Source organism: Saimiri boliviensis, chromosome X (assembly GCF_048565385.1).
Source record: "Saimiri boliviensis isolate mSaiBol1 chromosome X, mSaiBol1.pri, whole genome shotgun sequence".
Lineage (NCBI taxonomy): Eukaryota > Metazoa > Chordata > Mammalia > Primates > Cebidae > Saimiri > Saimiri boliviensis.
In genome coordinates, this window is record NC_133470.1 from 40,700,213 (window position 1) to 40,723,221 (window position 23,009).

At 43.3% G+C, this 23,009-nt stretch overlaps 1 protein-coding gene across 1 annotated transcript; it reads right to left on the bottom strand.

Moving 5' to 3' along the window:
- Window positions 1-485: 485 nt before the first annotated feature.
- On the bottom strand, window positions 486-8,600 carry LOC141582886 (syncytin-1-like). The gene is made up of 2 exons (XM_074392321.1): window positions 8,500-8,600; window positions 486-2,818 (listed from the first exon to the last, which is right to left on the bottom strand). The coding sequence occupies exon 2, from the start codon at window positions 2,811-2,813 to the stop codon at window positions 1,086-1,088; it is 1,728 nt and encodes a 575-aa protein (XP_074248422.1). The 5' UTR covers window positions 2,814-2,818; window positions 8,500-8,600; the 3' UTR covers window positions 486-1,085.
- Between the last annotated feature and the right edge of the window lie 14,409 nt (window positions 8,601-23,009).

Genomic DNA, 23,009 nt, shown 5'->3' on the forward strand with positions numbered 1-23,009 from the left:
ACATTGAGGCCTGGGCAAAGTACCAGCTTGGGCCTTCATTCTCACTTGTCTGTCACCAAGTAGTGAATAGCTGGGGCTTTGGAATTTGAAAATCGGGTTCAAATTCCTGTTATTATAATTTTTTGTGACCCCAGGTAAGTCACAACATTTTCTAAGCATCAGATCTCTCATCTGTAAAACAGGGATGATAATAGTCTTTACTGAAGGGTTGTTGTAAGGACTAAATGAGAAAATACTAAATGTTGGGCACAGAGACTGTGTTAGTCTGTTTGCACTGCTATAAAGGAATACCTGAAGCTGGGTAATTTATAAAGAAAAGAGGTTTATTTGGCTCATGGTTCTGCAGGCTGTACAAGCAGCATGATACTGGCATCTACTTGTGGTGTGCTCTGTCCCGCAGAGCAACAAACAGGAACCCGAGCAAGCCTGTCGTGGATGAGAAAGGGATGGGACAAGAGGCGCGAAGAATGGCAGCAAGACAAAAGTTCTGATCAAGCTGCAAAGTTTATTTCAAAATGGGTTCCTTATATAGGGAGGGGAGAGGGTAGAGAGGGGAAAGGGGAAGTAGTTCTGATAGGCTGGGAGACGAGTGTTTAGCTCATGATCAGCTACCCCATTGGTGCAGCCATGCATGTTCTGTGCGTGATCAGGTCCTCCATTGGTGGCCCTGAGGCATGTCTTGCCCGTGATCAGGTCCTCCATTGGTGGCCCGCCACCACGCCCGGGGCATGCTTTTGGCGGGGAGGGCTGATGCAACCTTTTGTTCCAATAGCATCAGCTTAGCCTGGGTTCCCAACATCTCCTCCCTTTTTCTTTAAAAAAGAGGAGGCGGACCTTAACCAGCTAGGGGAGGTAGAGGCTGTGCTCCTCCTGAGCCTTAATTTTCAGGCTTACAGGTACCTTTTTGGGAGGAGAGGATTTTTCGAGTACCAACCTCTATGCAAGCCAGCTTACCTCTCAGGAGACTCGACAGTAGCCTTAGTAAGGCCTCTCCTTGCAGTGCCTTGCCTTGCACCTAGCGGTGTCCATTACCTTCGTAAAGCATAGTGTCGAGCGGTATGCTGCTCCCGTAGGAGGGGAACCGGCTACAGTCTGCCATATTCTAGATCACGCGTTGCTAGTTGGTGATAGTGGATTTGTATGGGCTTTCCCAGTAGGGAATTGAGCTGATCCCTGATTAACGCTGTTACTCGTCTTAGGATCCAAGGGGCAAAGGAAAAGAATAGGATGATAGCGAATAAGGGTCCAAGGAAGGGGAGGAGGTAAGGGAGAAGTCCATTGAGGCCGGTGAGGAAGGGATTGTCTGCAAGTGCCTTGCGTCTTTGTTCGAGGTCTTCTTGTAGATTTTTTATTTTATCTCGGACAATTCCTGACTTGTTGGCATAAAAGCAGCAACGTTCCTGTAGAGCCAAACAGATACCTCCCTGTTCTGCAGTGAGTAGGTCTAAGCCTCTTCTGTTTTGTAGGACTACTTCGGCTAGGGAATCTAGTTGGTCCTGTAAGTCATTGATGGTGCTAGACAAGGCTTGGACGTCGTTAATAAGTTGATGGGAAAGTTTTGTGTAAGATTGAACAGCCACCCCGAGTCCTGCTGTACCGGTAGCGACTGCTGTAGAGACACCCAATCCTACTAGCAGGGGAATCAGTGTAACGGCTCGTTTCTGCCGCCCTGCAATATAGTCAAAGGTAGGGATAGGGACAGGGTCATCACCAGAAATAATGTCTATATCTGGCAAGAGGGCGGCTAACACACATGACCCTGTCCAGTTTGCAGGCAGAGCAGTAAAGGCGAGGTTGTTGCCGCAAACAAAAGCTTGGCCTGGGCCAGGGCAAAGGGCCTCACTGTGGTTGGAACTACTGGAGCAGTTTACAAAGTTGGCAACGCCGACCGGGATATCAAAGCTGTTGTTTTGTGCACCTTTAAAGAAGCAAGGGTATACTTGGGAAGGCATGGGCTGGACTCTAAAGGGTAAGCTGGGGGTGCAATTATTTTGTGAGGCATTAAAACTAGATATATTGACAGGGAAGGCTAGGGGCATGGAGGTACCTTGATTTAAGCATAACCAGCAATTCTGGGCTAGGCTGGGGTTGGAGATATTGAGGGCCTGGTGGGTGGCTGACAGAATATCAAGCATTTGCGCATCAATGTCAGGTCCTCTTGGTTTTGAGCGAGCTAGGGGGTGGTAGGATAACTTAGGGAATTGGCTTTGAATAACAAGCTCTATTTGTTTTTGTACATAAAGCTCTCTCACAGCATCTTGGGGTCCGCCACCGTCGGAGACGTGAATAGGGGCTTGCTGATTCCAACAAACCGATTTTCCAATCGTGCCATCGCATCCGGCCTGGAGGACCCCATGAGGTTGTAGGCCGCTGGTGACAGGATTGGTTTCTGAGGTGCTCATTGTTCTTTGTAGAATGGCAGTAAAGTAAGTATTATTGCCTTGAGTACACTGTGAGAAACTAGAATAGCAGGAGGAGTGCATCTGGGATTTAATGTTGTTTGTGCACTCGCTTGGGCACGGGCCTGGGCGGCCATTAATGACCGGTATACTAGGGGGCTTGCGCACACAAAGCCACTTAGGTGAAGATACTCCATTCCAATTGGTGTCATAGGTAAGATAGGCATTTTTGTCCCCACAATCTGTTACCTGAGTGTAAGTTGGGGTGGCGTAATTATTGGTCTGAGTCCCCCCTTTACAGTCACATGGCGCTCCAAAGAGGGCAGTGTAAATGTCTTCGGATGGCTTTCCAAGTCCTCCCTTTGTGACTGGGCAGAGGCGTGGGTGCAGTAGGAGGATGAGGATGCAGAGCATTCTTTCTGGAAGAAGAGAAAAAGAGCTCCTCAGGGCGAGCCTTTTGGCCCTGGGGCTGTATTTGGGTTACTTGGCCTGTCACACAAGGGGGCTGTCTGATTATTGATGTGTCTAATTAGTCGCTCAGGGAGCCAGCGGGGGCCATCCTCCTTTTGATCGTATATGCAGGCTGAGCCTCGCCCCCATATGAGGACAGGGTCAGGGCCCTTCCAAACACTGGTGAGAGGGTCACGCCACATAACCGTAGCATGCTGCTGAGAAGTTTGGGGATGCCATAGACGGTCAGCTGCCGAGCGACCTTGACTGTCAAGCTGTAGAAAATTTAGTTGAAATAGGGCATGACTAAGAAGGTTTCTGGGTTGTTGCATAGAAAACCCAAGGGGGGAGCGGGCTAAGCGACTTAGGGCATTTTTTAATGTTTGATGAGCTCGTTCAACTACTCCTTGACCCTGGGGGTTGTACGGTATACCAGTAACATGTTTGATTTGGAGTTTTTGGCAAAAGTCTTGGAAGTTTTTTCCAGTATATCCTGGGCCATTGTCTGTTTTAATGGTGTGCGGTTTTCCTATGGTAGCAAGACAGTGGATAACATGAGAGATAACATTTTTTGATGCTTCACCTGTTTGGGGAGTGGCTAAGATAAAACCACTAAATGTGTCAACAGTAACATGAACAAACCTCTGTTTTCCAAAAGGAGTAAAATGAGTGACATCCATTTGCCAAATGGCATTGGGGACTAAACCACGGGGGTTCACGCCAAGATGGGGTACAGGGGTGGCTACGACACATTGTTTGCAAGCTTTTACAATATCTCTGGCTTGTTCTCTAGTAATTTTATAGAGTAATCGTAGGGTGTGTGCATTGAGGTGATGTAGGGTGTGAGCTTGAGTAGCCTCATGTATTGGGTCACTTATAATGGGGAAAATCTGTGTGGCAGCATCAGCTAAGGCATTGCCTTCAGCCAGGGGTCCTGGAAGATTTAGGTGGGCCCGAAGATGTCCGATAAAGAAAGGGTGTTGTCTGTTTAAAATTAGCTGTTGCAGTTTAGAAAATAAGGGGGTAGCATTGGTTGAAGATTTGATAAAGGGAACTGTCTCTAAAAGAGGGACTGATTGAGCAATATACGCACTGTCAGTGTACAAGTTAAACGGTTGGTGGGCTAGAACTGTGAACACCTGGAGAATAGCATAGAGTTCAACAAGTTGAGCTGACAGGTAGGGGGATTTTATTGAGACGGGTTGATTATCAATAACGTATGCAGCAATTCCGTTTGAGGATCCATCAGTGAAAACTAGCGTGGCTTGAGGAATTGGGGCAGATTTTGTGATCTTGGGGAATATGAACTGGTGAAGCTTGGCAAATTGGATAACAGGGTCACTGGGGTAATGATTGTCTATGTCTCCTGTGAAGGAGGATAATGCAATGGCCCATTCGTCAGAGGTTTGCAGGAGCCAGGTTAATTGATCCTGGGTGTATGGAATGATTATAGAGTGGGGGTCCCTGCCAAACAGTTGGCGGCCAGTGTACCGACCCTTAATAATTAACATGGCGAGGAGCGAAGGGTAGGTGAGTAAGACCTTTGATGGGGAGGCAGGTAGATGGAGCCAAAGGAGGGGGCTTCCGTATTTAGTAGGGTCTGTACCGTTTGGTTGCCAAAACACCGCGGTGGGTGTATGGGGAGTTGGGAGCAAGAGGAGTACTAGGGGAAGGTTATACGAAATTTGGTGAACACTTTGATTTTGGATAGCCTTGTTGATGAGGGCTAGAGATTGCTTTGCCTCTGGGGTCAGTGCTCGAACCGATAAAGGATTTGGATCGCCTTTTAGAATATTGTTAAGGGGAACAAGGGCACTGGTGGGCAATTTTAAATAGGGTCGAAGCCACTGAATGTCCCCGAGTAATTTTTGGAAATCGTTAAGGGTTTTTAAGTGATCAGTTTTTAAGCAGACTCGGGGAGTAAATACTTGCTGATGGTGTAACTCAAATCCTAAATAAGAAAATGGCTTAGACACTTGTACCTTGTCTGGAGCAATTTTTAGTCCATATGAGGTAAGACAGGATATAATGTGAGCATAGCAGGCCTTGGCTGCCTCGGCGCTGTCACAAGCAAGAAGGATGTCATCCATATAATGGAGGATATAGGCCTCTGGCCACTGGGATCTTGCCGGGGCAATAGCGGCAGCAACAAATTTTTGGCACAGTGTGGGACTGTTGGCCATGCCCTGTGGCAGAACCTTCCACTGATAACGAGGCATAGGACTTTGGAAGTTGATTTGAGGGACGCTAAAGGCAAAGTAAGGTCTGTCTTCAGGGTGTAAGGGGATGGTAAAGAAACAATCCTTAAGGTCAATAACAATTTTGTGATAGTTTAGGGGAATGGCTACAGGAGAAGGAAGACCAGGCTGAAGGGCTCCCATGGGGACCATTACCTTATTAACGGCTCTCAGATCTTGTAAAAGGCGCCAGTTACCTGATTTTTTCTTAATGATGAATATAGGAGTATTCCATGGAGAATTTGTGGGCTCAATATGTCCTGCTGCGAGCTGTTCCTGTACTAACGCAATGGCAGCGAGGGTTTTCTCATATGTAAGTGGCCACTGATCAACCCACACAGGGTCTGTAATTTTCCAGGAAATTTTGTCAGCGTGGGGTACAGGAATGTCAATGGCCGCTACGGTAAATTTTGGTGGAATCCTAGGCCTGTTTTGTCTTTTTTGGGGGTAATAGTAATGGGCTGGGTGATTCCTTGATTATTTTTTCCCAACCCTTGGCCGGGGAGATACCCCTGGCTTAGCATTTGGGTCATAACAGTATTGTTAGGACTGCACATAACGAGTTTCATTTGAGAGAGGATGTCCCTTCCCCAGAGATTGACTGGCAGATTGGGGAGGACATAAGGGGTAATGTGACCATTATTGCCTTCAGAGTCCTCCCACTTAAGCATTTGAGCACTTTGTTGGGGGTTGGTGGCCTGGCCAATACCGCGCAGGTGAGTAGCAACGGTTGTTAACGGCCAGTTCCTCGGCCAGTGAGTGTAAGATATAACGGTGGCATCGGCCCCTGTATCAAGAATGCCAGAAAAGAGCTTACCATTTAATTTAAGTTTCAGGGTAGGCCGCTGTTGAGAAATTTGTTGAACCCAGTAGACATCAGAAGACCCAGGGGCACTAGCCCCGCGGTAGGGCTTATGGAAATTGGAGTTAATTTGTTGGAGGGGGAGAATGACTATTTGAGCTAGTCTGGTGCCCTTTGGGATGGTGACTAAATCTTTAGTTGTAGAGAGAATGATATGGATTTCTCCCTCAAAATCATTGTCTAATATGCCGGGCAGAACTTGGATCCCTTGGAGGGTAGAGCTGGCTCTGCCTAATATGAGGCCGAATGTCTGGGGTGGTAAGGGTCCATATATTCCAACTGGAAGTATCAGAGGGCTATTTTGGGTGGTTAGTATTGTGTCGGTGGTGGTACAGAGGTCCAGTCCTGCACTGCCCGCTGTTGCTCGCCAGAGGTCTGTGACGTAGCGGCATGGTTGATTACTGGGAGGGCAGGGGTTGGCTGGCGGTATTGGGGGGTGAACTGTGAAGCCCCGGAGTTCATCCCGGTAGTGGGGCCCTGGGGCTGGCCCCTGTTCAAGTTTCCCTGCCTAATAATGGGTTGTCCATTAATGTCTAATCGAGAACGGCATTCTGAAGCCCAGTGAAATCCTTTTTTGCAGCGAGGACATTTTGTTGTGGGACCTAAATTTTTTATAAGGCTAGCCTGTGGGGCATTAGGTTGAGTTGGGAGTTGAGTAGGTGGTTGTATTTTTTGGGGGCAGTTTCTTGAAAGATGGCCGGGTTGGTGACAATTATAGCAAAGGCGGGCCTGGGCTCCAGGCAGTTGCGCGGGGGCAAGATTTTGGAGGGCAGCTCCTATGGCTAGGCCAACAGCATGGGCAGAGCCAATACCAGAGCAGAGGCGAACATAGTCGCAAAGCTCCTTCTGCCTAAAAGGCCGAATTGCACTTTGGCAAGCGGGGTTAGCGTTTTCATAGGCTAGGTGTTTTACAAAGGAGCTCTCACTTTCCCCGGAGCCAAAAAGGCGATCTGCCGTCTCCTGGAGGCGGCTTACAAAATCACTGTATGACTCATCGGGGCCTTGTCTAATCTTTGCAAGGGAAGTAGTAGCCGCTCCCTTTTGAGGGAGTCGCTTCCAGGCTTTTAGGCCTGCGGACTGAATCTGGGTTAAAAGCCCTGGGGGGAATTGGGCCTGTTTGTCATTGTTCTGATAAGGGCTGGCGCCCAGGAATTTTTTAAGGGTCCATCCTTTGGAGGAGGCCTTACGCGCGTTGCGCTCTGCAAACTGTTTGGAAATATCCTCATACTCAGACTTCCAAAGGATATTGTCCCCTCCGCTCAGCGCAGCACGAGACAAGAAAAACTAATCACTAGGGGTAAGCCATCTTTCACTAAGACTCTCTACAAGGGCCACGGTAAAGGGGGCAGTAGGACCATAGTTAGCAACAGCAGTTTTAATTTTTTCTATGGTCTTTAGATTTAGCCGCTTATAGGAATGGGTGTAGGTAGGCTCAGTGGGCTCTGAGCTTTCCTCCTCCTCATCCTCTGAGTCAGATTCTCCGGAATCTGCTTCCTCCTCCTCAGGGATGGTGTGTGTGTCAGGGTGAGGAGACGCTCGGCCCGTGGTATTGGAGCTAACCTGTCCCTGACTTCTGGTAACGGGAAAAGCCATAACTCCCGCGGGAGGTAGAAGGGCCAAATCGGACAGTTTTGTGACTAAGGTTTTAACCCCATCAAGAAGAGAAACAGTCTCATCAATGGGACCGGAGGGTTTGGCTAGGGCTACACCGGGCAAGTTTGGGGCCGTGGGGGAACCAGGAACGCCTGAAGTAGGGGCATGCAAAACAGGAGCCGCAACTGCCACTGGGGGCACTGCTGTAGAAACATAGGGCGGTGGCCGGAAAGGTGGCAATGCCGGGGTGTTAGTTAATTGGGGCCAATCAGGGTTGTTATATTGGGCAGCTGCCTCTTCCAGATCTGCTTGATCGGCGGGATCTAGTTGATCATCCTGACTACCCGAGTTATGCAAGGTTTTAGAATTAGCAAGCAAGGGCAAATGTTGGGGCGGAGTATGCGCCCGAGAATGAGGACTTTGAATGGGGGGGTCCGTAAGGGTTGCAAGGTTGGGGTACAGTGAAGACTGCCCTGTATCATCTGAACCAATGTCAATTGCAACCGAGGGGCAGGTAGAAGGGGCCCTAGAGGGAGGGCGAGAGGAGGCCTTTTCAGAGGTGGTAATTGTTACAGGGGCTTGTCTAGATGGAGGTCGGGAGTGGCTAATAAGAATTTTGTGACCCTCCTTGCAGAGGCGTTGAATGTCAGGGGAGTCGCCCTGATTAGTAAGGACGTCCCTTATTAAATTATAATAATTAAAAGTGGTGATCGGAATAGTCTCAGGACCAAAAACACGGTAATAGTCGTTCAGACAATCACCAACACGTCCCCAAACACGGGAGTCAATAGACCCTTCCTGGGGGAACCATGGACATGTTTTAAAAATGAAACTAAAAAAGGAGACAAGGTCTTTCTTGCGAACCCGAATTCTACGCACCTTGAGAGATTCCTTTAACTGACTTATAAAGAGATCATTTTCACTGTGTGAAGATGCTTGTCCCATGATTGGGTCTTACCTGAGTAATGCCGCCGTCGAAATGAGGAACGAACTCCAGGAGTCGGCTCGCGGTCGGGTGGTCCGCGGTGCTCCGTGCGGGGAATCGGTTAATCGGGACGGCCGTGCAGGGAACCGGTTACAGGGGACGGCGGTCCACGGAGGCCGGCATCGAGCCCCACGTCTGGGCGCCACTTGCTCTGTCCCGCAGAGCAACAAACAGGAACCCGAGCAAGCCTGTCGTGGATGAGAAAGGGATGGGACAAGAGGCGCGAAGAATGGCAGCAAGACAAAAGTTCTGATCAAGCTGCAAAGTTTATTTCAAAATGGGTTCCTTATATAGGGAGGGGAGAGGGTAGAGAGGGGAAAGGGGAAGTAGTTCTGATAGGCTGGGAGACGAGTGTTTAGCTCATGATCAGCTACCCCATTGGTGCAGCCATGCATGTTCTGTGCGTGATCAGGTCCTCCATTGGTGGCCCTGAGGCATGTCTTGCCCGTGATCAGGTCCTCCATTGGTGGCCCGCCACCACGCCCGGGGCATGCTTTTGGCGGGGAGGGCTGATGCAACCTTTTGTTCCAATAGCATCAGCTTAGCCTGGGTTCCCAACAGTGGTGAGGTCTCAAGAAGCCTACAATCATGACAGAAGGCAAACAGGAGCCAATGAGTCACGTGGTGAGAGAAGCAGGAGAGATACAGAGACGGTGTCAGGCTCTTTCAAACCACCAGATCTTGCACAAACTCATAGAGTGAAACTCACTAATTATCAAGGGAACAGCACCAAGCCATTCATGAGGGATTTGCCCCTGTGATCCAAATGCCTCCCACTAGGCCTACCTCCAACGTTGGGAGGTCACATTGCAACATGAGATTTGGAGGAAAAAATGTCCAAACCGTATCAGAGACTGATCCAAAGGAAGCACTCAATAATGGTAGCTATAGTGAATACTGTTATAATTAAGCCATACTCTGATCTAGTGTCTTATTCTTACTGTTCTCATGCTTAAGACCCTGAGAACAGTAAGAATAAGATACTAGATCAGAGTATGGCTTATTAATAACAGTATTTACGATAGCTACCATTAGTAGTGCCTTGCATGGAGTATATTTAATAATTGCACATGCTGGTCAAGTGTGGTGGCTCACACTTGTAATTCCAGCACTTTGGGAGGCCAAGGCAGGTGGATCACTTGAGGTCAGGAGTTTGAGACCAGTCTGACCAACATGGTGAAATCCCGTCTCTACTAAAAAAATACAATAGTCGGGCATGGTGCCACATGCCTGTAAACCCCCAGCTACTCGGGAGGCTTAGGCAGGAGAACTGCTTGAATCCCAGGAAGCAGAGGTTGCAGTGAGCCAAGATCACACCATTGCACTCCAGTATGGGCAACAAAAGTGAAACTCCATCTCAAAAACAAAATCAATCTTTCGTCTATACCTACATAACAAACCTGCACATTCTACACATGTACCACAGAATTTAAAGTGTATATATTAAAAAAAGAAAACCTACATTTTAGGTTTATTCTTTTTCTATTAAACAGTGACACTAATGGAAAAAATAAAAATAATAATGATAATAATTGCATGTGCCTAACTCATCCTTCCTTTCTTTATCTATCTCTTCTCTGGGCTTGCTTATGTGTCTTTTAGGTTGGGACTAGGAGGGCTAACAGTCAGCAGAAGAGCTAAGCTTCATGTCAAGCTGCAGATGTAGCTGGCTCAAGTGAGCTCCAAGTGTGTCTCATCTTCTTCCTGGGACCTGTGGTTAGTTGGGGCATATTATTCTCATGGCAGTATCTGAAGCACAGTAGCGCAAGTCCAGCCATGCAAGCACATTTTAAGTTATATTTGCTAATATTGCATGGGTAAAACATGTCACATGGGCAAGTCTAAACCAAAGTGGAGGAAATGCACATTCTGCAGGAAGAACAACAGGGTCACATGACAAAAGGCATAGCTATAGGGAGAGATGAGGGATCAGGACCAATAATCAGCAAGTATTTCCCGATGATTCCCCAAGAAATTAAAATCTCACTGCTGGAGTGCCAGAAGCCCTTGGATATGCTTCTGCACTAGTACTTGCTCACTAGCTGGTAAATATCTGTTTTCTGGGTTCCCCCACTAGACTGGGAGCTTTTCAAAGGCAAAGATGGTGTCTTACTCCTTTCTCTAACCCTAGCACCTAGCGCAATGCCTGGCATATGTCGGGGACCGTCCGGGGCGGGTAGGCACGTCTGCCGGGGGTCTCTCGACCTGCAAGAGGGTCCCAATACCTGGAAGAGAGAGTGCGCTTGGACAGGGATCTGGAGGGCTGATAGGCCGTGCCTAAACAGCAAATTTTATTTTTCAAAGGCCAGGAATAAATACACTTTCTTTGCTCTGGTTTACGTCATAGCAAGAGGAAGTGCAAATCTATACCTTACATGGCCTATACAATAGAGAAATCAGATACACAATGGTTGCAAGAGGAAATGCAAATGTATACCTTACATGGCCTATGCAACTGAAAAGTCAGATACACAATCAGTGGTTGTAAAAAGTAACAGAATTACCTGTGATCACAAAGCTTGTTTATATCTAGACATTATTCCTCCTGGCTGCAAGTATCTCTGGTTTGATCTTGTTTTAGAACTGAGATGTGAAAAGGTTTTCAGGTTTTCCTCATCAGAATATCTTTTAACCGGATTCACCTTTGTCTGCTCCTGACTCAACTTAACTCAACTTCCCCATTCAGGAGTCTCTGAGTCAGGGATCAAAGCCATCCCTTATGGCGGCATTTGCTTTGCAAATATCCCGACAGTTAAACCATTATCTAGGGTATAAGGCAGTCAGGTAAGTAAAGAAAAGGTTAAAACTTATTCTTAAAGAGTCATAAAAAAGTTAAAAGCAGGAACTGGTTGCTGGTAAGGGGTCACTCGGTCTAGCAGCACCGCATAGTTTTAGGCCCAAACGATATTGTGGTTGATATTAGAAACTGATCATCCATCTTTCAGTTTGTTTTTCCAGATAGCCCGACTGCCTCCAGTAGGAAATTGTGTTTGGGATCAAACTCACCGTATAGTGAGACTCACGCCTTTTGGGGGTCTCGCACGGGAATGTTCCCCACAGGCATATAGCAGGCATCTCGTGAATGAATGTTTGTTTCCATTGCTGAATGCATGTTTGTTCCATGAATGAATGGATGTTCATTACCCTCGGTTCATCATTCCTCATCAGTCTCTGGGTAGTTGAAGTTGGGGTTACTGGGACATTGGAAATTTGTGATGAGTCCACCCAGTATCATTAGTGACCCATGCCCAAGACAGCACCCCATTTCAAAAGTGGCTCATAGATATCGCCTTCTTGGCTGCCTTCACCCCTTAGTCCAAAGTTCCAGTTCACCTTCCCCCCGTGTTGAGGACCACCCTTAGGAGCAGGTCTCTGTTTTGTTTTACCCTCAAAGAAGGGAAGTATTTTCCTCTCAAATAATCATAGTTTTCACCCAGCTTGGATGGTTTAACCACAACTCTTTTTAGGTCCTCAAAAGTCACTCTTATCACTCCACCATCAAACTCCCAGGTCCAGAGAGCATTTCTGCAATGACCGGCAAACATCTAAAAGCCATATGCTTTCAGCTCTTCCCTCCCTGGAGCAAGTTCCCGGAAACAAGTCCTAACTCCTTATACATAATCCAAAAGGGGGTTTATCAGCTTTCTTCCCTTTTTGTCTTGATCCTTAACGCTAGTGTCACAAGAGGCCATGAGGCTCTCATGAAACTAGAACTTCAGTCTTACCCCGAAAGCCCTGATTTCTGAAGGCAGATAGCAGATTAGGCTCTTTGCATGGTTACATTTGAATCATGCTGCAAACAGATCCACCAAGGAAGTTGAGTGCTGTTGGTTTTATTATTTTAAAAAAATCTGAAGGGGTCAGTTTACTTTTTCTTCTTCATCAGATTTCATAATACTGAACAGTTCTATGTTCTGTCATAGACTATTTGCTTTTCTAAATACACTTTTTACAGTGAGTTAAGAAACATTTTACTCAATAGGTCACTTTCTGGATTTCCAATGAAAGTATTTTTGCCCAAAGGGGAACGAGTATTGTCAAAATTGTCTTCGTGAATTGTAATTGAGGTCAAATTAAAAACAGCCTTTGGGGCTCAATTACAGAATCATAGAAATCATAGGCCTTGAAGGAAAAATAGCTCTTTTACTTCCTGGAAAAAAAATTCAAACTTGAACTTCTAAAGTTTGAACCACAGCGAGAGCTAAAAAGGAATATTTCCTCTTGTTTCTTTTATTTCAGGGCTAGATTGAACTAAAAAATTGATCGGTCTTGCAATGAAAATGTCCCTAACATCTTTTTTTTGTGCCCAGCTTAGTGCTGTGGGCAAGACAAAAGAATCAGAAGACTTGGTGACTTCTCTCTAAAATCTACAAGTCAAACAAGAGAAATGACCAAAAAGCGTATCAGATTGTACAGCATGTTCTAGTCCAGAGCTTTTTAACTTGAATGTGCATACAAATCACCTCTGATTCAGAAGTTCTCTGGTGTGGCCCAAGAGTCTGCATTTCTAACCAGCTCCTAGGTCATACTAATGCCATTAGTCTGTAACCCACACTTTGAATAGCAAAGTTCTAGTTGTGGAGGATACTGGAGTCTTGTGTAGGGACATAAAGGTGAGGGAGATAATGAAGGTGAGACTGTCAAGAAATATGCAGATCTGGAGCAATGTGCATCTAGCAGAGCCAAAGACCTGCAAAGGATTCGCACTTACAAAGGCCCCATGAGGAGCCCAAAAGAATCCTGGAGTGAATTACAAACATGGTGCCCTTAACTCAGTTTTGCCCACTCATAGTCTCACTAAATTGGTAAAATGTAAATTGATTCTGTTCTCACCTAAGAAGGTATGGTCCTAATATGTACATAACACATTTAGTATGATATTAGTTAGGTACCTTGCTGATCTATTTCCATTGAATGTTTTGTGATCCAAGCATGGAAGTATAACCACGTTCTGCTGTGAGCAGACATATGCTAACCTACCCCTAAAGGAAGCTAAGAGGCTGAAGAAAGAGGCTGACAAATCCAATGTCTTAGAAAGAAACATTTAGTAAGGACTTATGAACAGAAGCCATGTCTTCGACAGCTGTGAGAGGAGATGGTAGGTCCCTGCACCATTACCCCACAATATACCATAGGGAATTTGCCTGAGGACAGGATTTATGGCAAGTACGTAAATATGGCTCAACCTAATATCTAGGTTGTTTTGAGCCAAGGGCAGGATTTACAATAAGTACATGCTCTTACACAAGGAATACTAGATAAAATAGAAATCTTCAAGGTATACATAGAACTGGGATTAATCAGAAATCAACATGGTGGATTAGCATCCAAAATCGCGTCGCTTTAGTGTCCACAAGCCACCACAGATTAACCACCTAAGACTAGTTATAATCAAAAGAACAAATAATCAAATGAGCTTCCTAACCCAAACAATGTTTGCTGAGGATCGTCTATCAGAAAAGAGTGATACTTTTCATAAGCTGTATTTTAAGCTTCATAATACGCCTCCAAAAAAGTTATGTGACTTGGGAAGTTAGAAAACCAAAGAAAGAACAAAAACGACTTAAAAGACAGAAAGGTTTTGTTGACTTTTCAGAACACTGACTTTGTTGAGCCCTTGGAAAGGAATTAAAGAGTGAATCTGTCTCCTTATATTATTTTTATGAATAAAAAACCCTAACTTTTCCTTCCATCACACACACTAAAAAACGCTGAGTAAATATTTAAAGAATATCAGTGTGAAAAAGCACCAAATGATGAACCTGTTGTCCCTACACTCACTCTAAAGGGAAAGGATTTAGATTGGTTGAAAGGAAGAGCATTTTAGGCAGGAAGAGAGTTCAGGCAGCAGCGGTAGTACTGTTTGCTTAGAGCTGGAAAGGAGTTGTGGAAAATAAGGTTGCCAAGGCAGGTTGCGGCCAGATGGTAGAGAACCAGCTAAATGCCTAGCTAACAGTCTGGATGCTCTTCTTTAAGTAAGCACATTTTTGACCTAGAGATGAAATAAAATATGAAAAGGGCCATATTGAAGTAATTGGTAGTTGACACTTGGCCATGCCTACTATGTGCCATTCACCCATTTGACAGCTCCCAGGAGGTCCTAAGAGTAGTTTGGTGGGGAGGGGTGTCCAAGTTTATGGTAAATGCAACAGCAGACTCCTGAAGAGAAAGACAGGCTAATCTCCGGTACCTTGGGACCAGACCCAAACCAGAGACTTCTCAGAAAGCCCAAAAGACTTAGAGAGTAACTGGTCCTCAGAGAGGCAAAATGCCTAGCAGGTCCCCGAGAGACTGGTGGGGGGGCATCCATATTTTTCTCATTAACTTATTCATGACAAGAAGTATTATGTCTTGCTGAGAATGGTGGAAAATATTTCACTGAAGTCTTAAGTTGGAAAAAAAAAATTTAAAGTTTTTTTTTTCCTCTTTATGACCCCAAGCCAAAGAAAAAGTTTGTCACTCTGAATGTTTATGAGAGGGGTAAGCCAGAAGAGCAGACACAGCCAAATCCCTTTGACTCATTACTGAGCTGTAGGAGCAGCATGCTCAATTAGTAGGCAGTATAATTTAGCCAGCCCCCAGGGTGGAGGCAGGGGGAGGTAGTGGTGAGGCAGAGGGTGGGTGCTGGGGCCGGGGGCAGGGGTTGAGTGAAGTGGAAATTGGAATTTTCAAAGTTATAAATTTACCCCAGTGAGCAAGATAGCAGGTGACCTCTCTGAGTGAAGTCAGGTCTACATGGCCGTCAGTCACTTCTGAGCTCCAATAGGTCATTTGTTTGACCCTGCTGTCTATATAGCTAAAATGAGTAATATATTAGCAATGTGAGAAGCCTCAGATCATAAAACCAAGGGGAACAAATCAGCCAAGATTGTCAGGATGTGGAAGAGGTGAAGATTTAGAGCTGGGATTCCACCAGGCTGGGCACTACTCTTTCTTGCTCTAAAGATGCCAGATCAGGCTAACTGCAATGCTGCCTAATAGGAACATGAGCTCTGAACTAAACTTCCTTCTGTTCCTGTTGAGGGAGGGCTGTTGGTGATGAATAGCATCCCCATGAGCGGTCAGATGATCTTGATCGTTGCGTTTTTAAACACACATTTGCACTCTGTTTCACACATACATGCTCATTCATTATTTTCTTCATTTAGCTAAGATTGTTTACACATCTCCTATATGCCAAGTGCTGTGCAAAGCATGAGGAATACAATGTTGGCCATGACCCAGGCCTAATCTCAATGAGCTTTCAGTAGAGATGGTCTAAGGACAGTCTGAAAGTGTGTAGATTATTCCAGAATCATCCATGCAAGAGGCCACTTCAGACCACAGGGTGATTTAAGTCCTCCTCTGGGTGAATTGAATCTCTCTTCTGGCTTGGACTCCACAAGAGGTCCCTGACTGCCTTGTAGTATGGGACAGGTGAAGATTTGGGGGAAATTAGTCTGGAACTTTCTTTTCTCTGTTGTCCTGTATAAGTGATGGAATGTATGCCTCCCTACACGGATTCTCAAAATCAAATCTGGGCCAACATTCATGAGGCTTCACTTCCTCTTCTGAGCAACCTTCTAACGAAAACTGGGCATTATACATTCCTAGCCCACGTCCCAAGTTCACACTCAAGGCTGCCCTGGTCTGACGGCAGTTCTGTCACAAGTGAACACTGGCTCCTCCATAATAGATGTTATGAAGAATCTAAGAGTAATAAGCTGATTACCATACCTGAAAAATAAAAAGCATACTTCCTACCACATCCCAGAATAGGGATGTGTCTGCTAGGCAAACTGTTCTAGTTCCATCTTAATGTGACGAGATAATTTTTGAGGTATTAATTTATGTCCTCCCTTTCTCCATATATTTTTCCTTTTATTTTACTATTTCTAGCTGGTAATCAGACTCTGGGCTTCCTCACCTAAGAGAAAGCTGGCAGTAGGAGAGCTCAAGTTGATTATGTGGCATGACATTGCGGCTACAAGAAAAGAGAGGGAGTGTCTTAAGGCAGTTGCCCTGGAGGACAGAGAGCACAGGAACCCAGAAGGGGCCACGTTTTGTAGCTTCTGGAAATAGAGGAGACCTGCACTCTAGAGAGGGAACCAAACAAATCTCAGAGGAAGACTGTGAGATGCCCCAGGGAGGCTTCCACTAGCTGACACTTAAAGATGACTCTTGCATTTTTCTTTTACATTAAATAAGGATTTCAAATGTGCTGACCTTTTCTGAGATGACAAGTGATCTTAACATTTGCATTTAGCAGAAAGTTTTTGTAAAAGCACACAAATAAAATAAAAAGTTGACCTGTTTTAAATGAGTGAGAAATTAACTACTTTTTGAAAGAAATCTATGCCATGAAAAGCTCATAGATGTTTGAAAGTTTCCTTCATTGTGTTATTTTCATTGCAGAAGAGTGTGTATAAAGACTTTCATACCATCAATGGTGAATTGGACAAAGAAAATGTGGTACATATACACCATGGAATATTTTGTAGCCATAACAAAGAATGAAATCATGTCTTTTGTAGCAACATGGGTGCAGCTGGAGGCCATCATACTAAGCGAATTAACACAGGAACAGGAAACCAAATATCACATTTTCTCACTTATAAGTGGGAGCTAAACGTTGAGTACATGTGGACATAAAGATGGAAATAATAGACACTGGGGACTACTAGAGCAGGGAGAAAGGAGGGGGTGGCAAGGGCTGAAAACTCCATGTTGGATACGATGTTCACTACTTGGATAAGGGATCATTTGTGTCCCAAACCTCAGCATCACACAGTATACCCATATGGCAAACCTACACATGCAACCTGTGAATCTAAAATAAAAGTTGAATTTTTTTAAAAAACAGAAAAATGTAGCCAGGTGCAGTGGCTTACACCTGTAATCCCAGCACTTTGAGAGGCCAAGGTGGGTGGATCACCTGAGGTCAGGAGTTGGGGACCAGCCTGGCCAACATGATGAAGCCCCATCACTACTAAAAATACAAAAATTAGCCAGGCATCATGGCACATGCTTGTAATCCCAGCTACTCAGGAGGCTGAGGCAGGAGAATTGCTTGAACCCGAGAGGCAGAGGCTGCAGTTGGCAGAGATTGCACCATTGCACCCCAGCCTGGGCAACATTGCATTGTATAGATAAATGATTGATAGTTAAGAGATTTTAATTTAAAATAGTCATTGATTATAAACTGATTAACTGATTTTAGAGAATGTATTATGTCCAGAATATGTTGTTCTATGTATTTTGTTTATGGATGAAGAAATGTGTGTGCAGAGTGAAGTAATTGAGTTCTGAAATCAATACAGACAATTATAAATTAATGTACCTCCTTTAGAAAGTGAAATTTCACCACTATCCCCATCAAATTACCAATGATCTTCTTCACAGAACTGGAAAAAAACACTTTAAACTTCATATGGAACCAAAAAAGAGCCTGCATAGCCAAGACAATCCTAACCAAAAAGAACAAAGCTGGCCGCATCACACTGCCAGACTTCAAACTATACTACAAGGCTACAGTAATCAAAACAGCATGGCACTGATATCATAACAGAGACATAGACCAATGGAACAGAACAGAGGCCTTCAGAGCCACACCACACATCTACAACCATCTAATCATTGACAAATCTGACAAAAACAAGCAATGGGGGAAGGATCTCCTGTTTAATAAATAGTGTTGGGAAAATTGGCTAGCAATGTGCAGAAAGCAGAAACTGGACCCCTTCCTGACACCTTACACTAAAATTAACTCCAGATGCACTAAGACTTAAACATAGGACCTAACACCATAAAAACCCTAGAAAAAACCCTAGGCAAAAACATTCAGAACATAGGCATAGGCAAGGACTTCATGACTAAAACACCAAAAGCAATGACAACGAAAGCCAAAATAGATAAATGGGATCTAATTAAACTTCAGAGCCTCTGTGCAACAAAACAAACAATCTTTAGAGTGAACCGGCAACCAACAGAATGGGAAAAAATTTTTGCAATCTACCCATCTGACAAAGGGCTCATATCCAGAATCTACAAAGAACTAAAACAGATTTACAAGAAAAAAACAAACAAACCCATCCAAAAGTGGGCAAAGGATGTGAACAGACACTTTTCAAAAGAAGACATATATGAAGCCAACAAACATGAAAAAATGCTCATCATCACTGGTCATTAGAGAAATGCAAATCAAAACCACATTGAGATACCATCTCACACCAGTTAGAATGGCAATCGTTAAAAAATCTGGAGACAACAGATGCTGGAGAGGATGTGGAGAAATAGGAACACTTTTACACTGTTGGTGGGAGTGTAAATTAGAGCAATCATGGAAGACAGTGTGGCGATTCCTCAAGGACCTAGAAACAGAAATTCCATTTGACCCAGCAATCCCATTACTGGGTATATACCCAAAGGATTATAAATCATTCTATTATAAAGACATGCACATGCATGTTCATCGTGGCACTGTTCACAATAGCAAAGACCTGGAACCAACCCAAATGCCCATTGATGATAGACTGGACAAAGAAAATGTGGCACATATACACCATGGAATACTATGCAGCCATAAGAAATGATGAGTTTGTGTCCTTTGTAGGGACATGGATGAACCTGGAAACCATCATTCTCAGCAAACTGACACAAAAGCAGAAAATCAAATACCGCATGTTCCCACTCATAGATGGGTGTTGAACAATGAGAGCAATTGGACACAAAGAGGGGAGCATCACACATTGGGGTCCACTGTAGGGGATTATGGGAGGGATAGTGGGAGGGAGGGTGGGAGAGGGGTAACGTGGGGAGAAATGTCAGGTATGGATGATGGGGGGATGGTGGCAACAAACCACCTTGCCGTGAATGTACCTATGCAACAATCTTGCATGATCTGCACATCCAGAATCTAAAGTACAATAAACAGAAAGAAAGTGAAATTTCACAATGTAATTACTGCCTTTCTTGACTGAAGTAATAAAAATTGTGAGACTATAAAACAAAACTTTCATATCTGCACATTTATAAAGAAAACATAGACATGAAATCTTCAATCCTATTTAAATATCTTCCAAATGAAATTATCTTCAAAATGCTACATATTCTATTTGTCTTGTTAGAAGAGTTTGACATTAAAAGATGGAAATTCGCTAGCCTAATTTCAACAAAAATCTTTGCGTCATTGATGTCGTGGCTATTTTTATGTGTCAACTTGACTGAGCTGCAGAATGCTTGTATTAAACATTATTTATGGAAGTGCCTGAGTATATTCCTGGGTGAGATTAGCATTTGAATTGGTAGACTAAGTAGACTGCCTTCCCCAAAGTGGACAGGCATCCAACAATTCATTGAGGGCCTAAATAGAACAAAAAACTGGGAAAGGAAAAGAGGACTGACCCCTTTCTGCTTGCCTGGTTGAACTGGGACATTGGTCTCTCCTGTTCTTGGATTGGGATCCAAGAACCATTCACTCCTCTGGTTCTCAGGTTCTCAGACTTGGACTGGAATTACACCAATGGTTTTCCTGGGTCTCCAGCTTGCAAACAGCAGATCACGGGACTTCCCAACCCCCATAATTGCATGAACTAATTTCTCATAAATAAATATATGTATACATGTGTGTAAAACCAATATGAGACGTAGATCTATATCTACACATGTGTATATCCTAATGGTTCTTTCTTTGAAGAATCCTAACTAATGCAATTGATATGTGGCTCAAAAAAAAAAGAGAGTATTATGATTACTCAATGCAGCCAATAATCTAAGCTACATATCTTTATCAATGCCTTGTCCAACCATGTCAAGCCATTAAAACCATGTTTTATCAAAATAAACGGAAACTGAAACCAGACATTCAAACTACACTTTCACAAAGTATTAAACTCGGATTTTCCAAAAGTACAAAGCACATTTAATCACGTTGCTCTCACTTAAAAAATTAAAAAATAAGATGAAAAAGGGTTTTGACCCTTGAATAAGAATAAAAAATATTTTTATGAAATAAGATTTATTCTAGGCATGCAACATTCAAAAATGAATTAATGTCATTCATATCCACAAGCTAAAGAGGAAAAATCACATAACTATAACAGTAGAGGCAGAAAAAGCATTTGACAAAATCTAACACCCACTCATTATTAGAAGCTCTCAGGAAACTAGGAATACATGGAAACTTCCTCAAATTGATAAAGAACATCTACAGAAAACCTACAGCTAACACCATATTTAGTGGTGAGAAACTAAGTTTCCTTACTAAGACCAGGAACAAAGCAAGGACATCTCCCCTCATCACTACTTTTCAATGTCATACAGGAAGTCCTAGCTAATGTAATAACACAAGAAATAAAGTAAAAAAAAAAAAAATACAGATTTGGAAGGAAGAAATAAAATTGTCTTTATTTGCAGATGACATGTCTGTTTATGTAGAAAATCTGAAAGAATTGACACCAAAAACCTCCTGACACTAAGCTATTTTAGCAAGGCTTAAGGACATAAGGTTAATATACAAAATCAATCTCTTTTCTATATATCAACAGTGAACGAGTAAAATACGAAATTAAAAACACAATACTATTCACATTAACACCTCAAAAAATGAAATACTTGAGTATAAGTCTAACAAACACGTACAAAATTTATTTGAGGAAAACCATAAAACTCTGATGAAAGAAATCAAAAAAGAACTAAACAAATGGAGGGAGGTTTAATGTTCACAGGTAGAAATATTTAATATTGTCAAGATGTCAGTTCTTCTCCACTTGATCTATAGATTTAATATAAACCCAATCAAAAACCCAGCATATAATTTTATATATATTGACAAAGTGATTCTAACATTTATATGGAGAGGCAAATGACTCGGAATAGTCAATCCCATGTTGAAAAAGAAGAAAAAAGTTGGAGGACTGACACTACCCGACTTCAAGACTTACTATAAAGCTACAGTAATCAAGACAGTGTAATATTCTCAAAAGAATAGACAAATCGATCAATAGAACAGAATAGAGAGCCCAGAAATACCACCACACAAATACAGTCAACTGATCTTTGACAAAGGAGCAAAGGCAATAAAAGGGAGGAAAGACAGTCTTCTCAACAAACAGTGCTAGAAGAACTGAACATTCACATGCAACAAAGATGAAGATAGATGCAGACATGATACCCTTTGCACATATTAACTCAAAATTGATCATATACCAAAGTGTAAGGTGTAAAACTATAAAGCTCTCAGAAGACAACACAGGAGAAAATTTATTTGATCATGGATTTGGCAATGACTTTTTAGGTAACAATACCAAAGGCACAATCCATGAAAGAAATAAGTGATACGATGAACTTCATTAAAAATTTTTTAATTTTTAAAAAGACATGTCAAGAAAATGAGAAGACAAGTCATCAACTAGGAGAAAATGTTTTCAAAAGACATATCTGATAAAGAACCGTTATCCAAACTATAAGAAGAACACTTAAAACTCAACAATAAGAAAATGAACAACCTGACTTAAAAATGGGCAAAAGAACCAGCCACCTCACCGAAGATATACAGATGGCAAATGAGCATACAAAAAGATGCTCAACATTATAATGTCACTAGGAAATTGCAGATTAAAAGGACAACGAGATACCACTGCACACACATTAGAATGGCAAAAATCCAAAATACGGACCACAAGACTAAATGCTGGTGAGGCTGGAGCAACAGAAGCTCTCATTCACTGTTGTGAGAATGTAAAATAATATAGCTACTTTAGAAGGTGGTCTGACAATTTCTCACAAAACTAAAAAGACCCTTAACACATGATCCAGCAGTTGGACTCCTTGGCATCTACCCAAATGAGTTGAAAACTTATGTGAATACACACTTACGTCTGCCTACAAATGTTTATAGCAGCTTCATTCATAATTGCCGAAACTTGGAAGCAACGAGGGTGCCCTTCAGTGGGGTGAATGGATAAAAAGTGTGGTACCTCCAGACAATGAAATATTATTTATTGCTAAAAAGAAATGAGCTATCTAGCTATGAAAAGCCATAGAAAAACCTTTAATGTATATTACTAAGTGAAAGAAGCCAATATGAAAAAGCTACATACTATATGATTCCAACTATGTGACACTTTGAAAAGGCTAAACTATGGAGAGAGTAAAATGATCAGCGATTTCCTTGGGTTAGGACAGAAGGAGGGACAAACAGGTAGAGCACAGGGAATTTTTAGGGCAATAAAACTATTCTGTGTGAAACAGTAATTGTGGATACCTGTCATTATACATTTGTCAAGATCCATAGAATGTGCAACACCAAGAATGAACCCTAATGTAAACTGTGGATGTGGGATGATGATGATGTGTCGATGTAGGTTCATTGATTGTTAACAAATGTACCAGTGTGGTATAAGATATCGATAGCGGGGAGGCTGTCTGTATGTGGGGCAAGTGATTTGTGGGAACTCTCTGTACTTCCCACTTAATTTTGCTGTGAACCTAATAAAGTCTATTTT